At 42.1% G+C, this 27,751-nt stretch overlaps 1 protein-coding gene across 1 annotated transcript in view; it reads right to left on the minus strand.

The window, feature by feature from the left end:
- Positions 1–392: 392 nt before the first annotated feature.
- Positions 393–27,751, minus strand: part of LOC128029228 (glutamate receptor ionotropic, kainate 4) — a 307,696-nt gene continuing 280,337 nt past the window's right edge. The window contains exons 13-21 of the mRNA XM_052616871.1: positions 27,517–27,720; positions 22,593–22,706; positions 8,544–8,653; positions 7,269–7,442; positions 6,393–6,558; positions 5,755–5,980; positions 4,341–4,469; positions 4,143–4,261; positions 393–2,122 (exon numbers count right to left, since the gene is read on the minus strand). Of these exons, the coding sequence (XP_052472831.1) occupies positions 1,745–2,122; positions 4,143–4,261; positions 4,341–4,469; positions 5,755–5,980; positions 6,393–6,558; positions 7,269–7,442; positions 8,544–8,653; positions 22,593–22,706; positions 27,517–27,720 (1,620 nt within the window). The 3' untranslated portion in view covers positions 393–1,744. The remainder of the gene's footprint in view (positions 2,123–4,142; positions 4,262–4,340; positions 4,470–5,754; positions 5,981–6,392; positions 6,559–7,268; positions 7,443–8,543; positions 8,654–22,592; positions 22,707–27,516; positions 27,721–27,751) is intronic.

Genomic DNA, 27,751 nt, shown 5'->3' on the forward strand with positions numbered 1-27,751 from the left:
ATGGAACAAATAAAGGAAATTATCAATTCTAGTTAGTTTCCTAATGCAAATTTCTTCTTCCACTTTTCCAAAACGATATGATTTTTACATATCGATTTTGACATTTCTTCTGACTTTGGAATACTTTTATGAAATTTGAATAATTACTATATGCACCTTTTCTTTTGGCAATACTTCTTCAGTTTTACCCAAATAAAAGATAGAGTTGTCTGTGGGTCCAGTAGTATCCAGTGAAAACCCACCTGCAGAACCATTCTAGCCCGCAATAGGAAATTAATGGAGCTGTATTTGTGCACATAGAAAAACAAATGTTTACAGATAGAGCCGACAGATCCAAGAGACAAAACCTTCAAGATCAGAGCCAACCTTTCACAGAACTGAACACAATGCCATTTATTTTCGCCAGGCACCAACACTGTATTGAAATATCATGTAGAAATGGATTCAGTTCAATAGAAATGCGCAGAAAAAAAAAAAAAAAAATCAACAGGAGTAGCAAGGAACTTCTAATGGCTCTCCAAAATGTGAAGGCAATTTATTACAGTTTGGCACTGCAAGTTGAGGGTAACATCATGCCTAATAAAATAATTTCATTTTGGTATCCAAATTCTGCATCAGCTGTGATACGTTGAAAAACTGTTTGGTTGAATCCAGTTTTAAAAGAGTGTTCACCAGATGTCTTTTTTTTTCCTTTTTAAAAAAAAAAAACAGAATCCATGAATCCAAGATGTCACATAAACAAATTCATGTTTCTGGTTTCAAACAAGGAAAAAAACATTAAACTTTAAACATTATGAGATGTTATGCAATATAAAGAAATACCTGAAACTATATAGTCCTACGATCTCCAATGTCTCAACACACAGATATGTCTAGATGGAGCGACCCTGTCAGTAGTGGATTTCATCATGTATTGAGTGGTACAGAAAAATGTAAGACATTGACAGGAACAAAATGACCTCAGATCTCACTTTCCTGACATCTGTTTTGAAAGTGAACACATCTGGTATCTCCAAGCGCCCTGCTGGAATGGCAAAATTAGGGGTCAATATAGAAATACAAGTTAGTTTCCCAATGCGAATTTCCTAAATGGGAGCATAATCTTCCATTTCCCCCACAACTGTGTGCAGTTTTCATATCCCAGTAGTGCAACAAAATGAATTAAAACTCAAACAAATTAAAAGAATACAAAGTATTTCTTTAACCAAAAAATTTATAAAGTAAAAAAAAAAAAAAAACATGTCCTACTCCATTCAGTAGCATCTAAAACCCTCATACATGCACACCAAACATTCAGAAACATCCCCAAAACCTTTAATAGAATATAACTATTAATAAAAATAGTTACTCCTTCAGGGGCTGGAATGAGATGGCAACAGCACAAAATGAATGCAGAGTATTTTGGCACTCGTCTGCCATCCACGGTGTGAGAAACGAAACTAAACGGGTGTCGTGAGAAGGAGATAATAGCAATATACTGGTATCACAACAAAAGAGGAATAATTTAAAAATAAATCAACAGCACATTTAGACAAATATACTGCATAGTACAAAGCCCCTCTGCTGTGTCCCCCAAAAGCAGAGGGCCGTAAAGACAGTGTACAGAAACCAGACGCAGCTCCTGGGCTGAATCGAGCAGCATGGACAGCTTCTCCTTTAGCTCCTTCTCCGGAGTCTACGTTCCCATTATCTCTGGGTCCAGTAAAGGCGTTGTTTACCGTCTATCTGACACAGATCATAGAGGTTATTCATGTTCACTGTTGTTGGTGCCCTTCTCCCACTCTATACTCTCCTCGCTGGGGCTGGGCGATGGAGGGCCAGCCGGGCGCACTCGAATGCCCTGGAAGCGCCGGCACTCTGGGCAGATGCGAATGTGACTGCACCCTCGTGCCACCAGGGCGGCCTCCTGCGCCAGTCTGTGGGAGAGGGGTTCGGGCAGGCCGGTGCCCGTGCACAGCTTGCCATTGCTGAGGCTCGCTGCTGCTGCCCGCGCCCGTCGCTCGTCCAGGGGCAGAGGCTGCGGTCGCAACACACTGGCTCCGCGTCTGCGCCGTAACTGCAGGCTCTCCTGACACAGCACGATGCCCTGCAGCTCTCGTAGCATCTCCTCACACACGGACAGCTGTGAGGAACAGACACGTTGACAGAGGGAGAGAAAGAGAGAGAAAGAGAGGCCAGGGGGTCTCGCTGACACACTGCTCACAGGGGGTGGAAGGCAGCACAGCCAGAGCATTGATCAAAAATAACACTGGGCTATACAGGGGTGGTAGCTGTTTATCTGACTGATGCACAGCGGAGAAATCAGAGAACATGTCCTGAAGCGCTTGCTGATCTCGGTGTGTGCTCATTACATTCTCAACAAGTTCACTTCTTTAAATGTATTCTGTTAGATTCGCATAAAAAAAACAAAAAAAAAAACTGATAGGTTAGTGGAGCTGCTGCGTTTGGGTCATTCTTTGTATGCAGTGCCTTTTGCTTTGAAAAACTGTCAATGAGTTATCAATGAGTTTTGATGATAGTTTACTTAATAAAATATGATTAAAGTCTGATTATTTGAACGCATATATATTTTGAATCACCCTGGGAACAGAGTTGCTGCATTTTCCCATGTCCTCTGGTGCTATTTGTCATCTTAATGGAATTCTGTCATAGATGGAATAATATCGCACAGTATTACAAAAATAAAGTTTTGATTAAGGACTGTTAAATACTTCATCTTTGCTTTGAATCGTTCATTTCTCTTGATTGTTGTTTAACAGTAGTATTTTTCTTCTGTCTTCAGTAGTTTCCCCAACCTTAATTTCATGTGTTGACATCAAATTTGAAGGGAAATACTATGCATATCCCTTCAAACTAAACCACTTATTGTACTGTTACAAAATATTTTAACAGTCCCCAGGCACTATATCACTGAGGATTTAACCTTTAAATTTATGCCGTTAAGTGCCAGTATGTTAAGATGAGGTCACAGAAAAGGCACAATTATCTATTGTTAATAGTGTAACATTGTGTGAAGCACAGCAGGCACAGAAGTCCCTTTCAAACCAAGCAGCTTTCTGTTGGTAAACAATGAATCTGTAGGACCAACTTGAAGCTGGTGCAAAATCTGCATGAGGAAATCTTTCACCCTTAATGCAAAATTTCTGATTGCGTGGATTCGTGTTGAGATCACGGGATTCTGATACGCTGATAAAATCCAGAACTGAGTAGCTGAAGATCAACCAGTGCAGTTTTCTGAACATTAGACCTTAGTCAGGTTAGACACCATATTCAATGAAAATGAGGCTGCAGGGGATAGACTTGCAGTCTTTACAACGGCACGCACTGTATAAAGATACTAGTTCACATACATTTCACAACTGAAATTGTCAAAAATTAAACATGGTGCTACCTTGACTAAGGTCTATCTCAAATATATTGCTGAATTTTTATTAAAAAAAATTAATAATTTAATCTGATCAATCCAATTTTTTGGCAACATGTCATGAGGTTGAAAAGGCACTGCAAACAAACAATGATGTGATTCTAGGAGCTGTAATGTGGCCCTCTTGGTGTTAGACCAATGTGATATAGTATGCATAAAGATATGTACACCAGTTATACAGGACAGAAAGTTGTTACCTATTGGATGACAAGCCATGCCAGTGCAGTTTAAGGTGCTGAGTATATACTCACATGCAGGAATGCATCTCACACACACATAAACAAACACAGAAACACTATTAGCATTACCTAATGCTAACACACAAAGCTACATTTCCCTTAGGCATAATGCAAATATTCAGTCTACTCATCAAAAAAAAAAGTTAAACTGCACTAAACTATTCATTTTGACTTGACGTTGAGACATACAATACAAACACAATCACACAAACACCCATATTCCCGACCAGTCTTCAAATGGCATTTAGTCCATTATCACTTCGCAAACACACATATAGCATTGATTTACCGACAATGCTATATGAATATGGGCAATCACACTTAGTCATGAATACATTATAAACAAACAGCAGTTTGAGGTATATTATTTGGTGTGCTGTTTGTGAGGCTCGGGATGGGTTGTGGGGAGTTCAGTGAAGGAGGTGCGAGGGCGGGGAGAAGGACAGAAAGCAGAGGCAGGTAAAATAGCCCTCTCTCACCTCTGTTCCTGGCGTATGACGAAGCATCCATACAAACTCCAGCACCGCCATGAAGATGGCCACCAGAAGACCACACACAAGCACCACGAAGATCCCACCGATGTTCTCCATGCCCAGACCTACGCAAAAACACATAACATGATAAAAGTTTCATAAAAGATTATGTTTGGACTTTCAGTTGAGTGACAGGTGGTTCACCTTTTGCTCGATGATCCTCCTCTTTCGGACACTTGCCACCATCCCACCACTTCCTCTTCAGGATTTCTAGGCGGTTTTCCTCCTGTAACTTGAGTATGGCCAGGTCAAACTCATCTCTGTAGACCGTGCCTGAAACAAAATATTCATCTTAGAGATGTGAGAAGCCAGAGCTGGATGTATATTTTCTGGATGCATATATTATGTATAGTCCTGTACACTCCTGTCATGGCGTTCATTTCACTTATTGTAAACTAAACCTTGCTATTAATCATGTTGATTAAAACATCGGTTGGACATAGCTTGGTACAAATCAATTCAGTGCAAATTATATTCAGTCAATGGATTCATTTAACTTCAGTTATCTGATTAAAGCCTGGTGCGCACTGTGCAATTTTTTCTATAATTTTGCCATCTGAGACATAAAAGATTTCTATCATTATGGGACGAGACTGGCAGTCTTGGATAGCTTACTGTAATATTGTCACTGATGAAGACGAAGTTCTGAGAGTGTCCGAAATGTTAGGTCATAGTTGGGAAATGTGAATGCTACTGCGTCCAATAAATAACCAATAAGAACAAAGTAACTGATGACGTGCATGTCTGCAAGAGTATTGTATATAACTGGTTTACACGGCATGCGGCATAAAACAACATATTTAAACTACTTCAGGATTTTTAAAAGTACAGCAAGGATGCATTAAATTGATCAGAAATGACAGTAAATACATTTAGAATGTTACAAAATATTTCCTATTAATATTTTTGATATAAAAAAAATAATAAATTCATTAATTTAAAGGGATATTTCACCCAAAAATGAAAATTCTCCTGAAAATAAATCCAAATGTATTTGTCTCAAAGAAGAGAATCATATATACCTGGTATGGCTTGAAGATGAGTAAATAATTAAAATTTTTGGTTGAACTATCCACTTAAATATTATAAGAGTTACTATTACTACATCAGGTTTGCTTTAAAAAAAAAAGAAGTTAAATTGCCTTTTTTTGCCTACACACTGACACGGACTGCCTTTAGACATTTTCTTTCAGGTAAAACAAATATTAGTGCGAGGGTTTGCTTGAATGTGTGTACCAGTAAACATGTTAATGAGCATGTCAGATTGTGACACGATTGATCCACCAGTCAACACTGTCAATCGTGACCAAAGTTGTTTATCATTCAGTAGCACAAATGACAGTTGACGTTGCACAGTCTGCCCTGGCTTCAACCCAAGATCTCACTTAGATCACATCATACAATCCGACAAGCAACCAAAAATTCTCCATAATGTGCAAGATTCCCTGCTACATTTTTATACAGATCTTTTTGCACTCTGGTTGCATTTCAGTCAATAAAAATCCTGCTAACTCCACATAAACCTCTATTCATTGTTTTCTCTCTAATTCTTTCTCACCCAGAGGCATGCCAATGCCATAGCCCTTGGTGTCCAGCAGGCCTCCAATCTGGGTGAGGTTGCAGTTGCGCTGGCGGTAGTACTCGTTCATGGTGCTCTCCAGCAGGTAGGCATAATTAGAGTTGAGCACTCTGGCGATGCCCTCCTCAGTGCTCTTCACGAACACGCTGGGCTGCTTGGAGTACATGAAGTTCCACATGCGCTGGTACGTCTGGTAGCGAGAGTTCTAACCCGAAAACAGGAGATATTAGGATTGTTACATCTGCTCCACAATTTTCGTCTGGTGTCTTGACAGCCAATCACTACAGCTGTGAAGAGGAGAGACTGAATTTGTTAACCATGGACTTGGCTGTTGATAAGCTGACAGTTTGACATGTTGATGTGACAACTGAATATGTGAAACAGTCTGTGCTTGCTGAGGGGCGGGTCGAGAAACATCCCTTCGACGCATCAAAGGGTTTGAATTAGTCTGGGCGGCCCTCTGGAGAGGGCAAGATATCGAATGGCATTGATATTAAGACAGCAAACAGATAAATCCCTAAGTAGGGAAGAGTGCTAGCGACATGGTCAATAAACCTGCCGACAGGCCATTGATTTGTGGGTGGAGTTCCATTGCATTTTGTCCTTGGAGATCTCACCTGGAAGAAGGTCATGGTGGATCCACCGTGCATGGTACCGTATTCTATGGACGTCTGGTCAGCCAAATCGTCCACGGACTCGATGGGCACCTCCATTCTCTGAACAGTGAGAAAGGCCGCCAAGTTGGCTGTGTAGGAAGAGATGATGATCAAGGTGAAGGCCCACCTGGAACGACAAACCAGTTTTAGACACGAGGAACGCAAAGCTCTGACCCAACATCAATAGAGCTCGGCGCTACTGTGAGCTCCGCATCGGAATGAGAAGTTGAAAGGCACCTCTGAATACTGTACGTCCGTTCAGAATACTCAAAAATAGCTCGCTTTTATTCTCCACTGACCTCGGTGAGCTGCAGTCGACGAGGCCTCGAAAAATGACAGTACAATAACGCAGCAGAAAAACAGAGGCCAATTGAGAGTAGCACTTTATCTGCGGTTTCCAGCAACTGACAATGAGATCAGGGTACAGCAGAATGTTATACTCTGCTGAAACAGGGAAACAGAACAGCTTCGACTGGCTGGGTAATGTTGGTTTGGGTGCTGGTTGAGCTGGCAAACCAGTTTAGGCAGGCAAAATCTAACTGGTTTTGAGTGAGGCCTTGCTGGTTAAACTAGTTGACCCCAAAATTAAAGACCTAAATCCAAATTGAATGCATAAAGAAGGGAAAGACTTCTCGAAGGTCTTGAAGACAAGACCTACAGCCAACATTTCTGAGGCTTACATACAAAATTTATAAGAAAATATATATAAATTCCCTGACATTCTGTACATTCCTAATAAATCGCATCCTGGAGAGCATCATCTGAACACAACATATGTTTGTGACCATCAATGCAGGTCTTTTTACAATGGAGACAATATATAGCGTGCACTCTTACCATACTCCACTGACGCAACGTGTGGACAGGGCTCTAGGGGCGATAGTGGATCCCTGCTGCATGAAACCTCCCACAGGAAACCAGAAACTGTTGCCCAGAGAATACTGGTTAATGAGCAGGCTACAGCGCCCCTTCAGGCAGGGGTGAGGGTTGTACCATTCATAAGGTGTTAGCCTGTATGCCAACAGTGAGAAAAGAAGAAAGGATAAAAGGTAGTAAACATAAATGAGCCAGGAACAATTTTAACAGTTGGCAAAGCATGAAGTCACCAGTGCTCCCTGTTGGCCACGTAACCTGGTTTTTGTTCCCTGAAGGGGCTGTGCAAGCTTTAGCCGTGACTGACAGGACACTAATAAAAATGCACTGCACTGCAGGACGCTGCTGAGTTACTCTTCAAGGTGTGCGACAACCTCGCATTACAGCTCGGTTGAAATGCCGAACACAAGCGATGCAGCAAAGAAAACACAGGTCGTATTTCAATAACAGATGTGTAAAAATATACACATTATAGAGAGGCAAGCAAAGAAAAACATATACAAAAGCTCCGACTATGAATTTATATAAAAATGTCTTGACAGGTAATAAAGGTAACGCACAACACCCCCGTTGTCCTGCAGAATGCTGGAAAATCAGCAGGCTACTGTGAAAGAGTATAAAACATGACATTTCTTATTTTGATCCAATGCAAAGCCGGAATAAAAAGTGAGTTTAAAATGAAATGTCTACAGATACACCTATACTGATCCTAGAACAGCATTCTGACAAACCAGGGATTCAGGGTTAGGTTTAAGGTCTGGAGAATGTCTTTCACGCTCCACAAAAGTGCTTTTTTGGGTCTCATACTAATCTGCCCTGTTTAGTAACTCTGTCCCATAATGTCTAGTTGAGTGTTAAAGTAACGGTTCAATCAATCAACCAATCAACCAATCAAATTTTTTTGTTTAAATTTTCACAAAATTTGAAATCTGTGAAAATCAGTCAAATAAAATTTGTGTATTACAAATTTCAGTCTGTTTTTAGAAACATGTATGACTTCAGAAGACCAGTACTATAATGGAAGATTCAAGATGTACAACTCTTATTTTGGAGCATTCCACTTTCATCAGTCAAAGTTGTTTAAAATCTTCTTTCAAAAAGTCACAGGTTTGGAGTGACAAGATGAAGTACAGTTCATCATGAGAGACTTTCTTCCATTTTTTAGCTGCACTTCCCCTTTCAAGATAATGTAGGTACTAATAAGATCCAGTGGGTGTCAGTATGGAGCTGAAGATTTACCTTGCCACCAAAAAGAGCACGCAGCTGACTGCCAGGTATGCCAGCAACATGAAAAGCCAAACCCCAGGAGAGAACGGATCCAAAAAGGAGAAATATCCCGGTCTTCTTCCCTATGAAAACACACAGGCAACATCAAGACAATGAAACTAGCATCACAAAGATCCTAATAAGCCTATATCATTCAATTCCAGTCAGTGAACATTCAGGTTAAAGACGTTTAAAAGCTTTTACAGTTGATTGGCTTGATCTAAACAAAGTGCTTGATTTTCTGTCCCCTAACCATTTTGGCACACTCTGAAAAATCCAATTCTCCAAATCCAATCGGATTTCCAACTCAGGAGCCGATTCTGTACACAGTCAAATCCAATTATCTCTCCTGGAGGTGCTTTGACAATCAGTGGTCAGCAGGAACTTAACAGTCTCTTATCAGCGAGAAACTAAAGTGTAAAAGCACCATGGTTAATCTATCTACATGCCACAGGTGTCTTACAGATGGCTCTAAATAGTCCCAGCGATGGATACACTCGCAAACAAATCATTTGGGCTGTTTTTTTTTATCCCAGAGACTACAAAAAGTAAGTTTACTATAGAGCGGATATGAGTAATTATTTCACTATCTATCCCGCACCAGGCTGGAAATTCATTAATGGGTCTGCAATCATCTCCATATTAGTGTAATTGAATGGCATTGCTGTCGAGCCGGACACTGAAAGCTGTAATTGTAGCAATAAATAGAATCAAACCCGTCTTTGGTAGATATGCATGAAACTGATGGGCTCTCAATGGAAAAATAGCCAGTTCAGGTGTGGTTTTATTCTTAGTGCTTTACACTTCTTATGGAAGCTACCGTCAAGGGATGAGAAAATTGGGCCAGACTGAGCTTCATGTAAGTATGCATCATGAGATAGGTAACTGTTTTGTGACTTACAGCGAAAGGGACTTGTGGATGGAGCTCACAGGGGGGTACGTTAACTGTGGTGTTGGGTTTCTGAAATCTGCTTCCAGATGAAACATCGTGCCTTTTTTAAAAATTTTATTTTAAGGTTTAAACAAAAAAAAAAGCAAAGTGCAAACGTCTAACCAGCTGGAAAACAAGCGAGAAAATGCTCTACAATTGCACAACTGTTTCCGAGGTGAGCTACACAGGTTATACACGCGGTTTAACATGAAACACCCTCAAGAGCGTATCTTCCCTTGATCATTTAACAAATGAGCACAGATAGATCCTCCTCCAGTTTGAGTGAACAGCAGTGCAGTAGGGCAGTTCTTGCTCGACTCTAGCAGATCCCCATAGGCTCTGATGTGTTCTCTGTGGTGTTATGTAATTTCTCGTTTCTGGCTTAGTGGATTTGAGGTATAAAGTTTCTCCCAGCGATATACTTAAAATTTAGAGTTTGAGAAGTGCTGCTGCTTCGGCTGTCAAAATAAAGCCATGTGCTAGCAGAAGCAGCTGCAGAAGCCTGCAGTCACACCAGGGTTCCCTGTGTCTGGTTAACCAGGTCCTCATTAACATTTGCACTACATTACACTACATTAAATTACAGAGGAAACTGCAGAGCTGTCAGTGCATGTTTGGTCTTAACATGTTTATCCTAAAATATATATTTATTGTACTTATTACAGCTTCAGTGTTTCTTGTGACATTGTTCAGCACACTTATATTCAGAGAGTTATTTATGGGAAGGAGTTGTTGCTAAGTTTTCAGTTTATTAAAACAATTAATCATGCCTTTTGGTATTAAAATGATTGATCTCGAGAATTTGCAGAGTTCTCTTTTCCAAAATGTAGGGCATTCACTTCTTAAATAATGAATAAAACCACTGCTGGCTTTCTCATTAGAGTTGTGTTTCACTCATCAGTGATGTTTCATTCTTGTTAAGCTTTAATGATAATTACATTTTACTATTCAGTGACTGCAAATTGATTTTACTTTTTGTTTAACATTTCCTACGGGAAACAATGTAAAACAAAATATGATTTAAGAAAACACACTATTTAAGATTCTGAACTTCGAGATAAAATTGTTTAGTTTGAGGTCATTGATTATTTTTATTCAGCAAAGATGCACTGTATTAATCAAACTGACAGTAAAGACTATAACAAACATTTGTATTATAAATAATAAAAAAAGGAGCACCAAATCAGCATATTAGAATGATTTCTTAAGGATCATGTGACACTGAAGAGTAATGACTGCTGAAATCTCAGCCTTGCCAGTTATACAATTAAAAGAATAAATTACATTTTAAAATACATTCAAAGAAAAAAAGTTATTTTAAATTGCATAAACATATGCTTTTACTGTAATTTTCATATAATAAATTCAGCCTTGGTAAGCATAAGATAACTTTTGGCACAACAAGTTCCCAAAGACCGCAAACTTTTGAACACTAGTGTACATTTGTAGATCAATTTCTAGACCTTAACCATATTATGACAAGTTGCTATTGCTTCCACTGAAGCACAAAATGCTCAATCATTTTCAAATGCTGGAGAACTTGATCATCAGTCCATGTCAGCTCAAGTACATGGTGACATTAAAGCCAAAACCACATACGAAGCAAAATAAATATCTAAGAAACAATGACACAAAAATACTATGGAAGCTTGTTTCTGCCTCAGGTCACTGCCACAGGTATAATAATAAAAATATACATTGTGAGATATACTAAAGTCACAATAAGAGAAATAAAATTGCAACTGCGAGATATAAAATGTAATTGTAAGATGTATAATGCCACATTGTGAGATATAACAACACAACTGTGAGATATAAAGTCAAATTGTGAAAAATAAAGTCACATTGTCAGATGTAAAGTTGCAACTGTAAGTGAGATATAATTTGTAACTGATATGTGTAATGTAAAGCTGCATTATAAAATATGAAGTTACAATTATGATAAATAAAATTGCAAACTGGCAGCTTAAAGTATCTTTTTTACTCTAAGATTGGAATTGGTTTCCATAAAATGCATTTAATAAAAATACATAAAGCGTTATGCATGGGGTCTTTCTCTTCTCTCCCACACACTCAAATGTGTTTGTTGTATCATTGGTCATAAACCCGTTTCTAGTCTCCTCTGTGATCTGCAGTTCAGACTGATCTGTTGTGAAGACTCTGCTATACAGTGATATACTGTCAGAGCATGTTTACCAGCCACTGTCAGATCGACTTGGGTTGAAAAGATCTGAAAACTTCATGTTCCATTGAATTCCACTGAAAGGTGCTCTACATGGTAACATTCAGAATACATCTTCTTCTGTCACTATAAACATCCAGATTAAAAATAATTGTCCTTCTGTGACAGATTGTAAACACACAGAGGTGAGGTGCATTATTTCTAATCTGAAGTACGTCATGAAACGTCTCGGTTACGTACGTAACCCTCGTTCCCTGATGGAGGGAACGGAGACGTTATGTCGACCGACAAATGGGGTCTCACTTGGGAGGCCAATCATCTCTGATTTTAAGAGAAAACGCCAATGAAATTGGCAAGTGGATTAACACACCTGAGCCACTCCCCGTGCCAGCGGGTATAAATAGGGCGACAGGTGCATCCACTCATTAGGTTTTACGCTGAGGAGCCGAGAACGTGTCCCGGCAACAGCGAATGGTTCAAGGTTGTGGCATGGGGACATAACGTCTCCGTTCCCTCCATCAGGGAACGAGGGTTACGTACGTAACCGAGACGTTCCCTATCTGTCGGTCACTACGAGTTATGTCGACCGACAAATGGGGTCCTATGGAAAACGCCATAACCTGAACCTCGTCACAACCCTGAGGCGCTGCAATTGTTGACAAGCCTTGGCGTGCCACAAAAGCTACGCTTAAGGTCGTAACCTTCCCAAAGCCCCAGCGCAAATTCACTGACCTTGGTACCGAAGGGGCCAAAGGGTGAGTACATCGCTGCTGGAGAAGGCCATGCTGCTGTTCCGCCCACATAAAGTAAATGGAAGGGATTTCAACCTTCAGTGAAAGATTGCTTCAAATCTTCCCTATTTGTTCTTTCAGCTGGCAAGACAATGGGGAAGCGAGCCTTTAGGAAAGGTCGCTACGGAGACCACATCCTACCCGTAGGGAGGTGACATGTGGATATACCGATATGGACTGACCCAGGGGGCAGTACTACATATGGAAAGGGTCTCTGAGGCAGGTCCTACCTTGGAGTAGGGATGGAACGGCTGCCAGAAGAGACTGACAGAGCGATCTGTCAAGGGAAGACACGGGTTTGCCAAGAGGGAAACCTTACCGTGGAAGAATACACATATGGGATTACCCGTAGGGAACCCAGCCATATGGACACCTAGCCCAGTACAGGGGCTGACCGGCTCCGGGCATGCTAACGCCAGTACTGGGCCTGGCGACAGACTGCTCCGCCAAGTCTGACGCCGAGGGTGCTGGAGGATGCTCGACCAGGGTACGCCAACCGGGGAACTCTACTGGGAGAAGAAGGCGCTCACATCCCCGTGTTAGGGGGAATGGCGCAGCAAGCGAGACACCCAGCCAGCCCTTCCCGCCAATTACCTGTTACCCAACACACGGGAGGAAACTGGCTCTACACGGAGGTTGTAAAACCTCGCAAAGGTGTTAGGTGTCGCCCAGCCCGCAGCTCGACAAACGTCTGCCAGAGAGGCGCCGTGCGCCAACGCATAGGAGGAGGCCACACTCCGTGTGGAGTGGGCCCTCACCCCCAGGGGGCACGGCTCGCCTTGGGAATGGTAAGCCAAGGCGATGGCGTCCACTATCCAGTGGGCCAACCTCTGCTTAGAGACAGCCTTCCCCTTCTGCTGACCTCCAAAGCAGACCAGGAGCTGCTCAGAGCTTCTGAAGCTCTGGGTGCGGTCCACGTATATGCGGAGCGCTCTTACGGGACACAGCAACGACAAGGCTGGATCTGCCTCCTCCAGGGGCAGCGCTTGCAGGTTCACCACCTGGTCTCGGAAGGGAGTGGTGGGAACCTTGGGCACGTATCCAGGCCGGGGTCTCAGGACAACGTGAGAGTAGGCCGGCCCGAACACAAGGCACTCTTCACTTACCGAAAATGCTTGGAGGTCCCCGACCCTCTTGATGGAAGTGAGCGCGATCAGGAGCGCTGTCTTGAGAGACAGGAACTTCAGCTCAACCGAATCCAGCGGCTCAAAGGGACCCCTCTGAAGTCCCGCCAGGGCAATAGAGAGGTCCCAGGAGGGAATCAGGGGTGTCCTAGGAGGATGTAACCTTCTGGCACCCCTCAGGAACCTAACGATCAGGTCATGCCTCCCCAGGGACCGGCCGTCCACTGCATCGTGATGTGCTGCAATGGCAGCCACATACACCTTCAGGGTGGAGGGTGACAGCCCACGCTCCAGCCTACCTTGCAGGAAAGAAAGCACGACTCTGACCGGGCATCTCCGGGGGTCTTCCCGGTGAGAAGAACACCAATTCGTGAACAGACTCCACTTCAGAGCATAGGCCTGCCTCATAGAAGGGGCTCTAGCCTGAGTGATAGTGTCTACCACCGCTGGGGGCAGATCACTTAGGTCTGCCGCGTCCCGTCTAGAAGCCACACATGGAGGTTCCAGAGATCTGGGCGCGGGTGCCAAATGGTGCCAGGCCCCTGAGAGAGAAGGTCTCTCCTCAGGGGGATGCGCCAGGGAGGGGCTGTCACGAGGAGCATGAGTTCCGAAAACCAGGTCCGGGTGGGCCAGTAAGGCGCAACCAACAGGACCTGTTCCTCGTCCTCCCTGACCTTGCACAGTGTCTGTGCGAGCAGGCTCACTGGGGGAACGCATACTTGCGTAAAGCCAGAGGCCAGCTGTGTGCCAGTGCATCTGTGCCCAGGGGGGCCTGGGACAGGGAATAGTACAGCTGGCAGTGGGAGGACTCGTGGGAAGCAAACAGGTCTACCTGGGCTTCCCCGAATCGACTCCAGATCAGCTGGACCGTCTGGGGATGGAGTCGCCATTCCCCGGGGAAAGTGAGCTGTCGTGAGAGCACGCTGGCTGCACGATTGAGCTCCCCCGGGATGTGGACAGCACGCAGCGACTTGAGCCACGTCTGACTCCAGAGGAGGAGATGACGGGCGAGTTGAGACATGCGACGTGATCGTAAACCGCCCTGTCGGTTGATGTACGAAACAGCCGCAGTGTTGTCCGTGCGGACCAACACGTGCTTGTCCAGCACTAGCAGACGAAACCGTCGCAAAGCTAGATGCACTGCCAGCAACTCCAGGCAGTTGATGTGCCACAGCAGTCGAGGTCCTGTCCAGGACCCTGAAGCTGCCTGCCCGTTGCATGTCGCGCCCCAGCCCGAGTTGGAGGCATCTGTTGTGACAACAACGTGCCGGGACACTTGTTCTAAGGGCACGCCGGCCCGTAGAAAAGCAAGGTCCGATCAAGGACTGAATAGGCGGCGACACATCAGTGTGATGGTGACACGATGTGTACCGCGGCGCCATGCCCATCTCGGGACTCGGGAGTGTAACTAGTGCTGAAGTGGTCTCATATGAAGCAACCCGAGCGGCGTGACTGCGGCTGCGGATGCCATATGCCCCAGGAGCCTCTGAAAGTGTTTCAGCGGTACCACTGTCCTGCCTCTGAAGGAACTCCGGCAGTTCAGCACTGAGTGGGCACGCTCGCTGGTGAGACGTGCCATCATACTCACCGAGTCTAACTCCATACCGAGATAAGAGATTCTCTGCACAGGGGAGAGCTTGCTCTTCTCCCGGTTGACCTGAAGCCCCAACTGACTGAGGTGCCGAAGCACGAAGTCCCTGTGATCGCACAACTCTTCTCGGGACCGGGCCATAATGAGCCAGTCGTCGAGATAGTTGAGGATCCTGATGCCCACTTCCCAAAGTGGGGCAAGGGCGCCCTCCGCGACCTTCATGAAGACACGGGGGGACAGGGAGAGCCCGAAGGGGAGGACCTTGTACTGCCATGCCTGACCCTCGGAAGCAAAGCGCAGGAACGGTCTGTGACGAGGGAGGATAGAGACATGAAAGTACGCGTCTTTCAGGTCGATCGCTGCAAACCAGTCCTGGGGCTGGACGCATTTGATAACGCGTTTCTGCGTCAACATCCTGAACGGGAGCTTGTGTAGGGCCCGATTCAAGACTCGCAGAACCAGGATAGGTCGAAGGCCACCGCTTTTCTTGGGCACGATGAAGTAAGGGCAGTAAAGCCCCGTCCTCATCTCGGCTGGAGGGACCGGCTCGATTGCATCCTTCGCCAGGAGGACAGCAATCTCCTCGCGCAAGACAGGGGCGTCCTGGACTGCCACCGAAGTCTCGAGCATGCCATTGAACTTGGGGGGGGGGGGTCGCCGGGCGAACTGAATCGCATAGCCGAGTCGAACCGTCCGGATGAGCCAGCGTGACGGGTTGGGCAGCGCAAGCCACGCTCCCAGATACCGTACAAGTGGCACCAAAGGGACAGTCGACATACCCGCAGTGGTGCAGCGATGGGGAGTCGTGCCGGAAGGCCCAGAAGGCACTGCGTCCTGGGTCATCGCAACCACACTCCCCGTGTTCCCGGAGGAACTGGCCAGAGACGCGTGGAGAGGCGTTGCGTCTCCGAACCGCGACCTCTTGGCCGCTGGCGAAAGGGGGCGTCGTGGGTGAGAATGAGGAAGCTGTGCGTCGCTCATTGTCAGCCCACAAGCCTTGCAACTCGGAGGAAGGAGAAATTGCTCTTCCAATGAAAATGTGGGTGCCACTGGCCGTTCGACCAGCGGCGGAACAGAACCAGAAGATTCTCCACCCGGCCCTCCTCCGGGGGAGGGAGTGGCGCTCTCTCCGCCATCTCCTGAAGAGCAGTTCTCCGCATCTCCGAGTTGCCCGTGTCAGGGCCGCTTAGTCGACTTCCTCGAGGACTTTGCAGCCGGGAGTGACACGGGGGGCGCCGCTCTCCTGCGCGGGGCTCGACGCGCCGGCCTCGAAGAACTCTCAGCACGGGGCGGAGCTGGTGTGGAGGACGCAGGGGGGCGCCCTCGGCGACGAGCAGGCTGAGGCACTGCCTGCGACGGAATGGTGGCAACCAGAGGATCACGTCGTGGCAAGATGTGCTGTATGGCCTCAGTCTGCTGTTGTTCTGTCAGGAACTACTGGGCACAGCCCCTGACAGCGTCGCCACACAGGACAGCCTGGGACATGGGAGCATCGAGAAAATGCACTTTGTCAATGTCTCTCATACAGACCAGGCTGAACCTGAAACGGCACTACTGGACCACCAGAGTGGACATCGCTTACCCGAGGGACTGCGTTGTGACTTCCGTCACCCAGAAGGGGGAGGTCAGTCGCCATGCGCAGCTCCTGCATCAACCTCGGGTTGGACCTACCCTCGTGCATTTGTTAAAGCCTTGGCTTGTTGGGTTTGCAGGATAGCCATGGCATGCAAAGCAGAGACAGCTTGGCCCGCAGCACTGTAAGCCTTGGTAGCGAGCGCGGCCGACAGCTTACAGGCCTTGGGTGAGGGGCACGGACTATCCCTCCCAGTGGCGGCGTTTAGCGGACACAAGTGCACCGCAATCGCACTCTCCTGCTGGGGAATGTCAACACACCCCTAGCTGCCTCGCCATCGAGGGTAGTGAGGACGGAGGAACGAAATGAGCTGCTTCCGGCCGTAAAAGGGGCCATCCACAACTACATCACTTCCCCATGCACATCCGGGAAGAAAGGAACCAGAGTAAAACGCGGTTGTGAGTCGCGCTCCACACCGAGAACCAATCAAACAGCCATGAGCACTCAGGGCTGGCGGTGCATTCACCTCCATCCTGATGCTCACAGCTGCCCGGGCAAGCACGGCTGTCGACTCTGGGTCCAATTCGGCAGTGGCGACAACACCCGAGGGGGGCAGCCCCGCCGAATCTTCATCCACAGAGGTCGACAACCCATCCCCCGATGCTGCAATCGACATCTGATCTCCGGCGGCAAACTGAATGACCCGCTGGGACTGCCATAAGACAGCCCAGCAAAATCACCCAGCAGCTGCACAGGACAAACACTGCGGAAGGGGTAAGAGGTCCGTGGGGCGTGGCCCGGCGGAGAAGCTCTCACGGTCACCTTCAAATCTCCCAGAGCACTAGCCGGCGGTCCTCTGCTCGAGACAGAGAAACCAGAACGGGTAGTGACAGAGGGGTCTGCTCCCTTCCCTTTAAGAAAGGGGAGACGCGATCACAGCGTTGCCATGGTCACACACGCAGTGCGTGCATGAACCATCCACGAACGCGCCTTCAGCGTGCTGAATGCCCAGACACGGAAGAGAGCGAACGTGGCCGTTGTCAGAGAACAGGAAACGACCGCATCCAGAAGGACGCGGACGAAACGGCGTCTTGAAAAAGATGCAAATCGTCCGCGATTTGCTCTTTTAGGAAATCTGCTCTCTTAGTTGAAGCGCCCAGGGGAATCGCTGAAAGGGACACCGCTGTTTGCGCCGTACCGCCAACCAGAACAGCTTCCCGACACAGCAGATGAATGGCTTTGTGGAGTATAACGGCTTTCATACAACCACTCGGCTCCGAAGCAAAAATCTAATGAGTGGATGCACCTGTCGCCCTATTTATACCCGCTGGCACGGGGAGTGGCTCAGGTGTGTTAATCCACTTGCCAATTTCATTGGCGTTTTCTCTTAAAATCAGAGATGATTGGCCTCCCAAGTGAGACCCCATTTGTCGGTCGACATAACTCGTAGTGACCGACAGATAGGGAACCAAGCGCACTGTTGTGAGACAAACACTCAGTCATGATGAGTCAAGAGGGCTCAATACCGCAGAGGCACAGAGTTCCCTTTTGCAACCTGAAAGTGTGTGGCCAGTGGGAACATGGTCTTGTCACAGCTGGAATGCTTCAGAGGAAACAATGTTCTGAGTGGCAGCTGCTCTTTTTCTTTCTCTGTACACTCTAAACAATCTCATAACACACAAACTCCGTCACTGCTCCTTTGGGGCTGTACATGATCTTGCTAATACTACCTGTAGGACCTAATTAGTTATTTCACCCTCAACCACACCTAGTTGTGTGCCGCACAAGATGAGGAAAGACTCATTTTCATCCATTCTTGTGTTCATTCAAACTCTGACACTACACTCAACAAACAAAATGGCACATTCTATACGTTCATGTCTACCAGTGCGTCTGACTACACGCTGCAATGGAGATACCACTGTACTCGCAAACATGTAATTAAAACAGGGCTGAAGGCCACAATTTATTCCATTTGCCATTTTTATTGATCAAGCGAAGGATTTCATTTAAAGTTTGAAATAAGCTATGGGGGTCGTTGTAAAAAATCAAAGCCTGCTGGATCAATAGCAAGTGGATTAAACCTAAACAAGTGCACACACAAGAATCCAAATATCCTGATTATCATGGCTGTGGGGTATAGATGAGTGTGAAGATATTATTTTGAGCAGGAGGAACGGAACTAAAGGCCGACCCCCATCTTTAGCCCACTCAACCCAACTTAGTCAGATAATATCATATATATATATATATATATATATATATATATATATATATATATATATATATATATATATATATATAATTTAAGATCATTTGCACTTGAATTGAACAAATAATGTTTTTACACACACACACACACGCATGTATACTCATGCATGTATACTGCATTTATTTGTTAATTAATTTGTTAATCATATAATACAACAACAACAACAACAAAAATGTATGCAATGTAAATTTATATAAAATGTCCCTTCTGATTAATTTTAAATATTAGAGACACACGCATTCTAATTGTAGAAAATAAATAAAACGTATATATATTAGATTTGTAAAATAAATACAGTTATATTTAAATACAATTTGAATTTGATCAATTCTAAATTAATAACAGGACAAAACATATATTAAATAAATGAAATAAAATGTACACAGACAGTAGGTATGGAGATGAAGCACCCCTCTTTAAAATAATACAACTTTGTTGCTTTGCAGCCTGAAATGTATTTACTCAGTGCAGCTTATAACATCCAAATGAAAGATATAATACCAACATGTCAGAAAAAAATAAACAAACAGAATCATTGAGGTGTAACCCTTAAATCTCAGTGTAAACATCAGCAACACCAGCACAAGTTAATTCATATGTACTGACATCGCAACTCACATTCTGGGTCTGAGAAGAGCAGAAAGGGCCATGGAGAGATCGAGAGAGAGAGAGAGAGAGAGAGAGAGAGAGAGAGAGAGAGAGAGAGAGAGAGAGAGAGAGAGAGAGAGAGAGAGAGAGATCGAGCTCAAGGCCTTCTAACCTGAGAACAGCTCTACGCTGCACAACAGCCTTTATCCTCTTTAACTGTGTGAACTCAATGAACACTCCTCTTATGTCCTCTGTCACAACTGTTCTTTCTGTCTGACAGTCTCTGAGTCACTCGCGGTGTCTGTGTCTGCCTCTGTGCCTTTCTCAATCAACTTTCTCTTCTTGTTCTTACTTGTACTTACTCTAAGCCACTTCTCTCTCTCTAAGGTTGTTGTAGCCTAGCGTCTAAAGGCGAAGTGTGTAATGTCAGCAATGTTTTGAAAGCCCCATAGTCTTTACAGTTTCAAGGAAAAATCTATCCATGAATGAATTATTTATTGCTGGAAAAGAATGCATTTTAACACTGAGAATAAGTCACACTTCACCAAGCTCTGATATTATTGCGAGACACAATGTCATTTACCCCAACAGGAGTTCAACATCCTTTGTTGGTTTTGGAACAACTTTTTTATTTAGCATCTATTGCCTACAGCCGGTAGTATTGAAATGGTTCATGGAAAAAAATCTGAATTATTTGACTCGTCTCCTGAAGCTTGATACACAAGATTGAACTGCAGTTCATCTTGTGTCTAAAAACCACCTTGTTGCATCTGGAAATCTAATTAAGGGCTGAAAAAGTGATTGTTATGAAGACCTTGTTAAGTGACATTAGCATGAAAAAAGCACTGAGACAAGAACATTTTAGCACATGAGAAACTTCTATGTGAATACAAAAAAGAAGAAAACAAAAAACAAAACATTGATTAATAGTAATTGGTAAGAATGCTGCAATACTAAAGTTCTGCAGATACGTTGATAATTTTATTATATGGCCCGTGAATTATATTAAAATTATATATTTGATCCAAATAAATTAAAATTAAAACACAAAATATTACAATATTACTTTTTAAATGCTACAAGTGAATTTAAGCATCCCAATTCTAATGTAAAATGTGAAAAAATATATTCATTCCGAGATTTGTTAGTGGTTAGATTTACCATGTTCCAAAATTATTATTAATGTAATAATGTAATGTGAAGGTAAAAGTAATGGAAAGAGCATGCACAAATAAATATCCAATATCGCCTTGACTGCTAATGAAAATACAAATAAATAAATAAATAAAAAATAAAAATAAAACAAAGATATAACAAGTCATATCAAATAAAACTATGTCTTGAACATTGGGGGTTGGGGATGAGGGGGTTGCTTTTTGTTTTGAATTTTCTTCCATTTTTTGTTTTAAGGGGATAAACAAAAATATAGAAGAACTGTACAAGAACACAACTTTTTATATAATTAATTTGAAGCACTTTTAACTAATGTTTGTTATTTAAATTATCAATAAGGGTCAGTACCGCCGCTCCCTATACACAGAGTACGCAGTCTGCGTAGGGCACCAACTCCCAGTTGCTCAAAAAAAAAAAGAAGTTTTTTTTACCTATGTACAGAAAATTACCCATGGTTTTAACAATAACACCACAAATCATTGTTCTTGTTGCCATGGTAACTGCAAAATAACCATGGTTTTGGTACTTCAAATTATAATTTACAAAGAAGTATTAATGTACTGTAATATTTTTTCTTTGTGGTTGTTGTTGCTATAAAAACAGACCTAAGTCATCAATAGCCGTTAAAATGACTTAAATATATTATATGCATTATATATAAAAAAATGAGGCAATAATAATTGGTTAATAATAACACTGTTAAAATACATAATGTAGGCAAATACAAAATAAACAATTTATGTTCATGTTATTACAAATGCCTGCAAATGGAGCCAAATGCCATGCATCAAATCCTGGTGTAGGCTACTGACCAAACATTTAATTCAAATATTCACTTAATATTTCATTTTTGTCCACCTTTTTGCTATAGATGACACAGCCTTTATAATTTCTTCAACAACAACAAAAAAAAAAAAATTGTAATTTGTAATTAATACAATTTATTCATTTACTTTTTTATTTGATTAAAGTTCTATATTCATCAGCGGCCCTGATAAGGGTAAATATGAGCATAATTTTTTGAAGACACTAACTGGCAAGAAACAGCATCTCATTCAGTTATGAATGTATCATGTAAATGATTCATCCAATATGTTCAATTGATAGTCCAACAGTTTATATTATGGGGTATTACTGGGGGTCATTTAACTAAATATTTAGCTACTTACATCTTACCTAAATGTTAAAATCTGAAGTGTTGGAGTTCATGTTCAGCTTCTGTGAACAGTTCTTTGACTTGATTGGCCGTCTCAGTCATTGTGACTGATGACTGTTCCTGACATTGGGTGTGTTTATGATGTGTTTGTGTAAGTGAGTGTGTGTGTGTTTGTGTAAATGCCCTGCCGAGACCACATTAATGTTTGCAAACACTGCACCGAACGGCTTCATGAGGCATTTAGCCAAAAGAGATATCAGCATGTCACCTTGGGTTTGGGGAGGGGCTTTGATTAATGGCACACAGGCCTTTAAAAATAAAAGAGCTATTGGATTTTCAGTGTCGCTGTGTGCAAGAGTTCGGGGAGTTATTGGTGTGAATTACATACAAGTCACAATAAGGAGAATTTGAAAATGGGAAGGGAAGCACTACATTTATCAGCTTTTCACACCACAGCACACCTGCTACAGCAAGGGTGACGCTCAGAGCTCTCTGCCCAAAAGTATTTCTCTATATATTTCCAACGCACTCTCTCTCGTGTCATTAGAGGCTGCTGATTGTTGAGGGTTGTTGATTTTTAATGCTCCGAGGTCAGGAATGGTCGGGTGTCTCGAGCTGCAGCGGATGGAGGAGGAACTTACTATGTGCACTCGGTACATGATGCTGATCCCCAGAGTCATGTAGGGTTTGGAGAAATCAATGACCTTCTCTCTTTCAGCCGTGATGGTCAGGGCGGCCACAGCCAAGTCAGCCTTCTGAAACACATGCCAAATACCACAGCAGCCATTAGTGCAGGTCTGAATAAAAAGGTGCAAAGAAATGGAGCCAGACTAACCAGACTATACATAGTTTCTTGCTGGTTTGAGAAAGGATCAGATATTTAGACTTAATTATCAATGCTGTTGTTATTGCAAACGAAAAGTAATAGAAATAGTTTTTGTGAATTAAAATAAAATGTAAGTATTAGATGAAAAACCTATACTAAAAAAGTTAAATAAGTTGAAGTATTAAAATTACTACAAATAATGCTAAATAATATTAAATTACTAAGACTAAAAGAAACATAGAAAATATTAAAACAATTGCTAATTCAAAATATTAATAAATATAATATTATATAAATTACAAAAAACAATGGTGATTGTAAATTGGAATTGTACAATTAAATTTTTTTATATAAATGATTAAAATTAAATTAAAATATTAGATGAAAACTACAAAGTTAAAATGAATCTATCATCTTGACCCATACAATGTTTTTATGACAATGTATATTAAATATACCCCAGCGACTTAAGAGTGGTTTTGTGGTCCAGGGTCACAAATATATATATATAAATATAATTATGAAATAGATAAAATGTGATTGTTTCTTTTCTCTCCAAAAGCACAAATTGCCACTGGACTGGAGCCCCCTCAAAATCAAGACACCTGTAGTCCATCTTAGTTAAGCTGATTAGAGCATGTAGACCATCTCAAACCAGCAACAAACCAGCTTAACCACCTTAAGCTTCCATGACCTGTCTTTTTACACCTGGAAACAACTGCTTCCTGTCTAAATACCTGTATTTTGGTGAATACCAAAGGGCAAAGCTGATTTGTTGTGTGTGTGTGTGTGTGATGGAACACAGAAACTGTCATGACAAATCACTTGAAACAGCATCAAGTGCTGCCGGGCATGATGCTGCGGCTGGATCCCACTAATCAAACAACACTGAAAAGTGCATCTGCAAGGGATTTTACAGTCCTGTGAGACACACTCTTACCCTCCACTGCTCTTTGTCCTCTCCAGGAGGAATGATGGGATATTGGAGCTGTGCTGTAAATGAGAGAAAATCTCTGAACAGCAGATACCGGTTACAATGTGATGTTTTAGCCTTAAGCCTGAACCCATTAAAAAGACAGGAGAGGCTTGTTAACTCTGAGGGCTGAATTAGGAACGTTAGGCACATTTCAAGATAAGAGAAGTATCATTTATATACCATTATATATATAAATTTTTTTTTTTTTTTTTTTTTTACTACTTTTTCAAGCCAACATAAAGTCTGTCTTGACAAAATGTTCTTAGTTTTAATGAAAATTGTTGGAAATTTTGGTGTGTATGTAAAAAAAATATATATATCGTTTTTAATAGTTTTAGTTACTGTAATACGTTTTTTTTAAATTAGTTATTAAAATAATATACTTAAAAAAAAATTTAAATATTCAAGTAAGATTTTTTTTTAATGTTTTTTATTTTTAGTTAACTAATAACCCTGTAACTGTCTGCTCACCTGATTATAGAGCCAGTTATGTCATTATCTTGCTATGTAAAGTACTTCACCATGTAAAAAGAGACTGTGGCACGGGAAGATGAACTCTTGCACATCCCTGAAGATTCCTTCCACAATAACAGCATGCAGATGCACTAATCTTAAAGTGCTCTCCATAGTTCAACAGTGGCCCACAGCTCTTCTTCAACTCATGCACACTTCACTTCACACAACAAAACATCACACTGACACACAAACAAGGAAATTACGTAGTCCCTGCTGAACAGAAATCCTTCAAACAGATGTCGCTAGTAACAGAAACAAGGATTATCAAATATTTGACATCTCGTTACATATTAATATTGATGACTGCACAGAGAGGAAAATTATGAGACAGAGACTCTAAATAATAAATAATGCAGTATGATATTCTTCCTGCGCTCCATCCTCCCCTTCAGCTTTGACTCAGTCATAAAGTGATGCCCCCCCCCAAAAAAAAATGAGAGAAGAAGACAATGTCAACTCTACAGTAGCTCTACTGAATAATACATTGACGTAAGTTCCCAGGGTGGCATTTCAAATTCCCTCTGAGGCTTATTCTTCATCTGACGCTAGAAAAAACCCTGTCAGCTTGGCTTCTTTGCTACCTTTGTGTACTATTGCACTGCCTTTAGTTTTACAAGAGCTTACAGAACATTATAAAGCATGACCAAGTCCCCTTTGGGATCAGGAGTCCATAATTTAGGACAAAAGTGAGCTGCTTTAGTGCAAAGTCCTATTCACTAGACAAAATGTATTATATTATTATTAAACATCAAAAGTGAGCTGCTTTAGTGCAAAGTCCTATTCACTAGACAAAATGTATTATATTATTATTAAACATTATAAATTATAATATTAATACAAGAAAGGTATTCTGCCCTACAAAGCAAAAAGGACAGTAACTACGCAGAGTGCAAAACTGAGAAAAATGACTTCAAAGTTTAAAAGTAGTTACTGTACAAACAACTACCATTTTTCTCCAAAACGACACACATTTCAGATAAGATGTTTTGTCACATAACAAAGGATGCCTTGAATGTCATGAAAATGACAATAACTAATTTTTGACCAAAAATGCAGTTACTGCCTTTTTGCTTTGTAGGGCAGTATTGGTATTGCATTTTTTGCCTCATTTATCAACACATAACCATCAAAATACATCAGTTAAACATCATTTTTAAACTTTGATTTGACCATTAATATCTTAAGATTTATTTTTCTTGTGCTATAGATTGAATTCAGCATAGAAATAGATATGCTGGCCAAAATAAATTCAATTGATCATTAATTGTTTTACATGTTAAAAAGTCACTCATATACAGTACCAAATGTTAATATAATTTAATAAGGGAAATAAAATGTTGAGACCATGAGAGAAAAACATAAAACTGAAAATAAATATAAATAAATATCTGTAGTCTTTGTTCATATGCAAATCAATGTTTATATGTAATAAATAACAGGATAAAGGTCCCTCATGGGATCCAAGAGGCATAGAGAGGCTGTCAGGACGAGGCAGCGCTCCTCGCCTCCTTCAATTGCCCCTCATCACCCTCTACTGTCTACAGACACTATAGCGCGTGGGATGCAATTAGACTCATTGGCCACTCTCAAGGTCAGCTGTATAGAGCATACTTTGAGGGAACATATTGAGACATTAATAAGATTAGGCGCTTCTTTCTTTATTTCACTAATGGCTTTGCCCTCCATTAGCTTGTGGAATTAAGACGGATAAGTTCTCAAAGCCTCTCCGTTTTTGTATGCGAGAACGTAGGCTGCGGAGAAATGTTCTGGTTTATGACCCTTTCCTCTGGAAATATATGTATATCGCCTGTCGTGGCCTTTTTGTTAATTTTCAAAAATTTACTTTGTTCCCTGCGGTGGCTGCCAAAAAATGGATGAATAAATCAGCAGCACGCCATACTGCTGCAACTGTTTTTAAATAAATAACATTTCCGCCGAAAAGGGCAAGTGTTCTTAACAGAATTTGAGGTATGCTAGATTTCCATCTTATCAACGGGATGTTAGTGGCTGTCAGAATGGGAATAATACTCGTCACGCTTCACTGTGTCATTTTAAACACATCTGTGTGTGTCTGTTATGGGATCAGATGGGCTAATTGAAATTCATTAGGACAAGGAACCTGTAACTGGTTGGAGGCATAAACATGAATATTGTTGGTTAATCTGCATTACCTGTGTGGAAGCAAGTAAAACAACTTTTAGTGTAGCTTGAAGGTTTCCTTCCTTTAAAGTATTATTGAAATGAGCATTTGTTGTGGTGTGCTTTGAATGAAATTCGTACTACATGGGAATGGCTGTTCTAGAAGCCAGTATAACCAGGGGTTAAACTGGGATTTTGGAGTAGGGGAACCATCAAATCTGGCAGTTATTCTGTTTCACCAAGTAAGATATGAAAAGCTACAAGATAAAACAATAATGTTTTATCCCATTCCTAAACAAAGCCATTCTGCTGACTGAAACACCTTTTTATGTGTATATAGTGCCTGATTAGAAATGACAACTTTCAATTTACAAAATAATCCTGAAAAAAGTTTCATAGTTTCCACAAAAATATTAAGCACTGTTTTCAACATAATAACAAGAAATGGTTCTTGAGCACCAAATAAACACATTAGAAGGATTTCTGAAGGAAATTCAGCTTTGCCATTACAGAAATAATTTCAATTTAATTTATTAATATTCATTTGTATACATTTTTTACAATATTACTATTTTGCTTTGTTTTTGACCAAATAAAAGCAGTCTAGTTGAGCAAAGGAGACTTTTTTATCGAAAATCATTAAAATATATTACAGACCACAAACTTTTGAAAGGTAGTGTGTGTATTTTAAAATACATTTCACTTTTCTCAAGCTAAAAATGGTCAGCTTAAACTGTTATAGTCTTTTCAATTAGCCTTAACTAACATGTTAGCTTATTATAGTTTTTCAAGATACCCATCACATATCATTACAGTGCATACACACATTTTTAAATACATTCCACATCAAATTAAACAATTTTCCTTATTTGCCTTTTAGGTTACACATTGCACCATATTCCAGAAGTTAAAAATGGTAACACTGAACATTTTTCTTTCTTTGTATCTTCATTTGGCAAGCAAATAGCTTTGTCTACTAGCTAACGTATAGCAAGAATTCACAACTCCAGTAATGACCAGGCGGCAAAGAAAGGGGGATAATACATGATACTGGAATGCCATTCTGTTCCAATTTAACTGAAACATACTCCCTCGTGACATCACTCACCCTGCTGATGAGCTCTCCCACCATGCCTGTCCAGGTGCCATTGGTTCCTGACACTCCGTACACGCCGTCCCCAACTAGCCGAATACGGTACTTGAACTTCAGGATATCTGCCAACTCCTTCAGCATGTCCACGCAAAAGCCTTCATAACGCTCATTCCCTTCTAGTTCCTGGTGACTGGCTCTTAACATTACATATGGATTCTCCTGTAAAGATATCATCGCCATTAATGTCGGC

Source organism: Carassius gibelio, chromosome A15 (assembly GCF_023724105.1).
Source record: "Carassius gibelio isolate Cgi1373 ecotype wild population from Czech Republic chromosome A15, carGib1.2-hapl.c, whole genome shotgun sequence".
NCBI lineage: Eukaryota > Metazoa > Chordata > Actinopteri > Cypriniformes > Cyprinidae > Carassius > Carassius gibelio.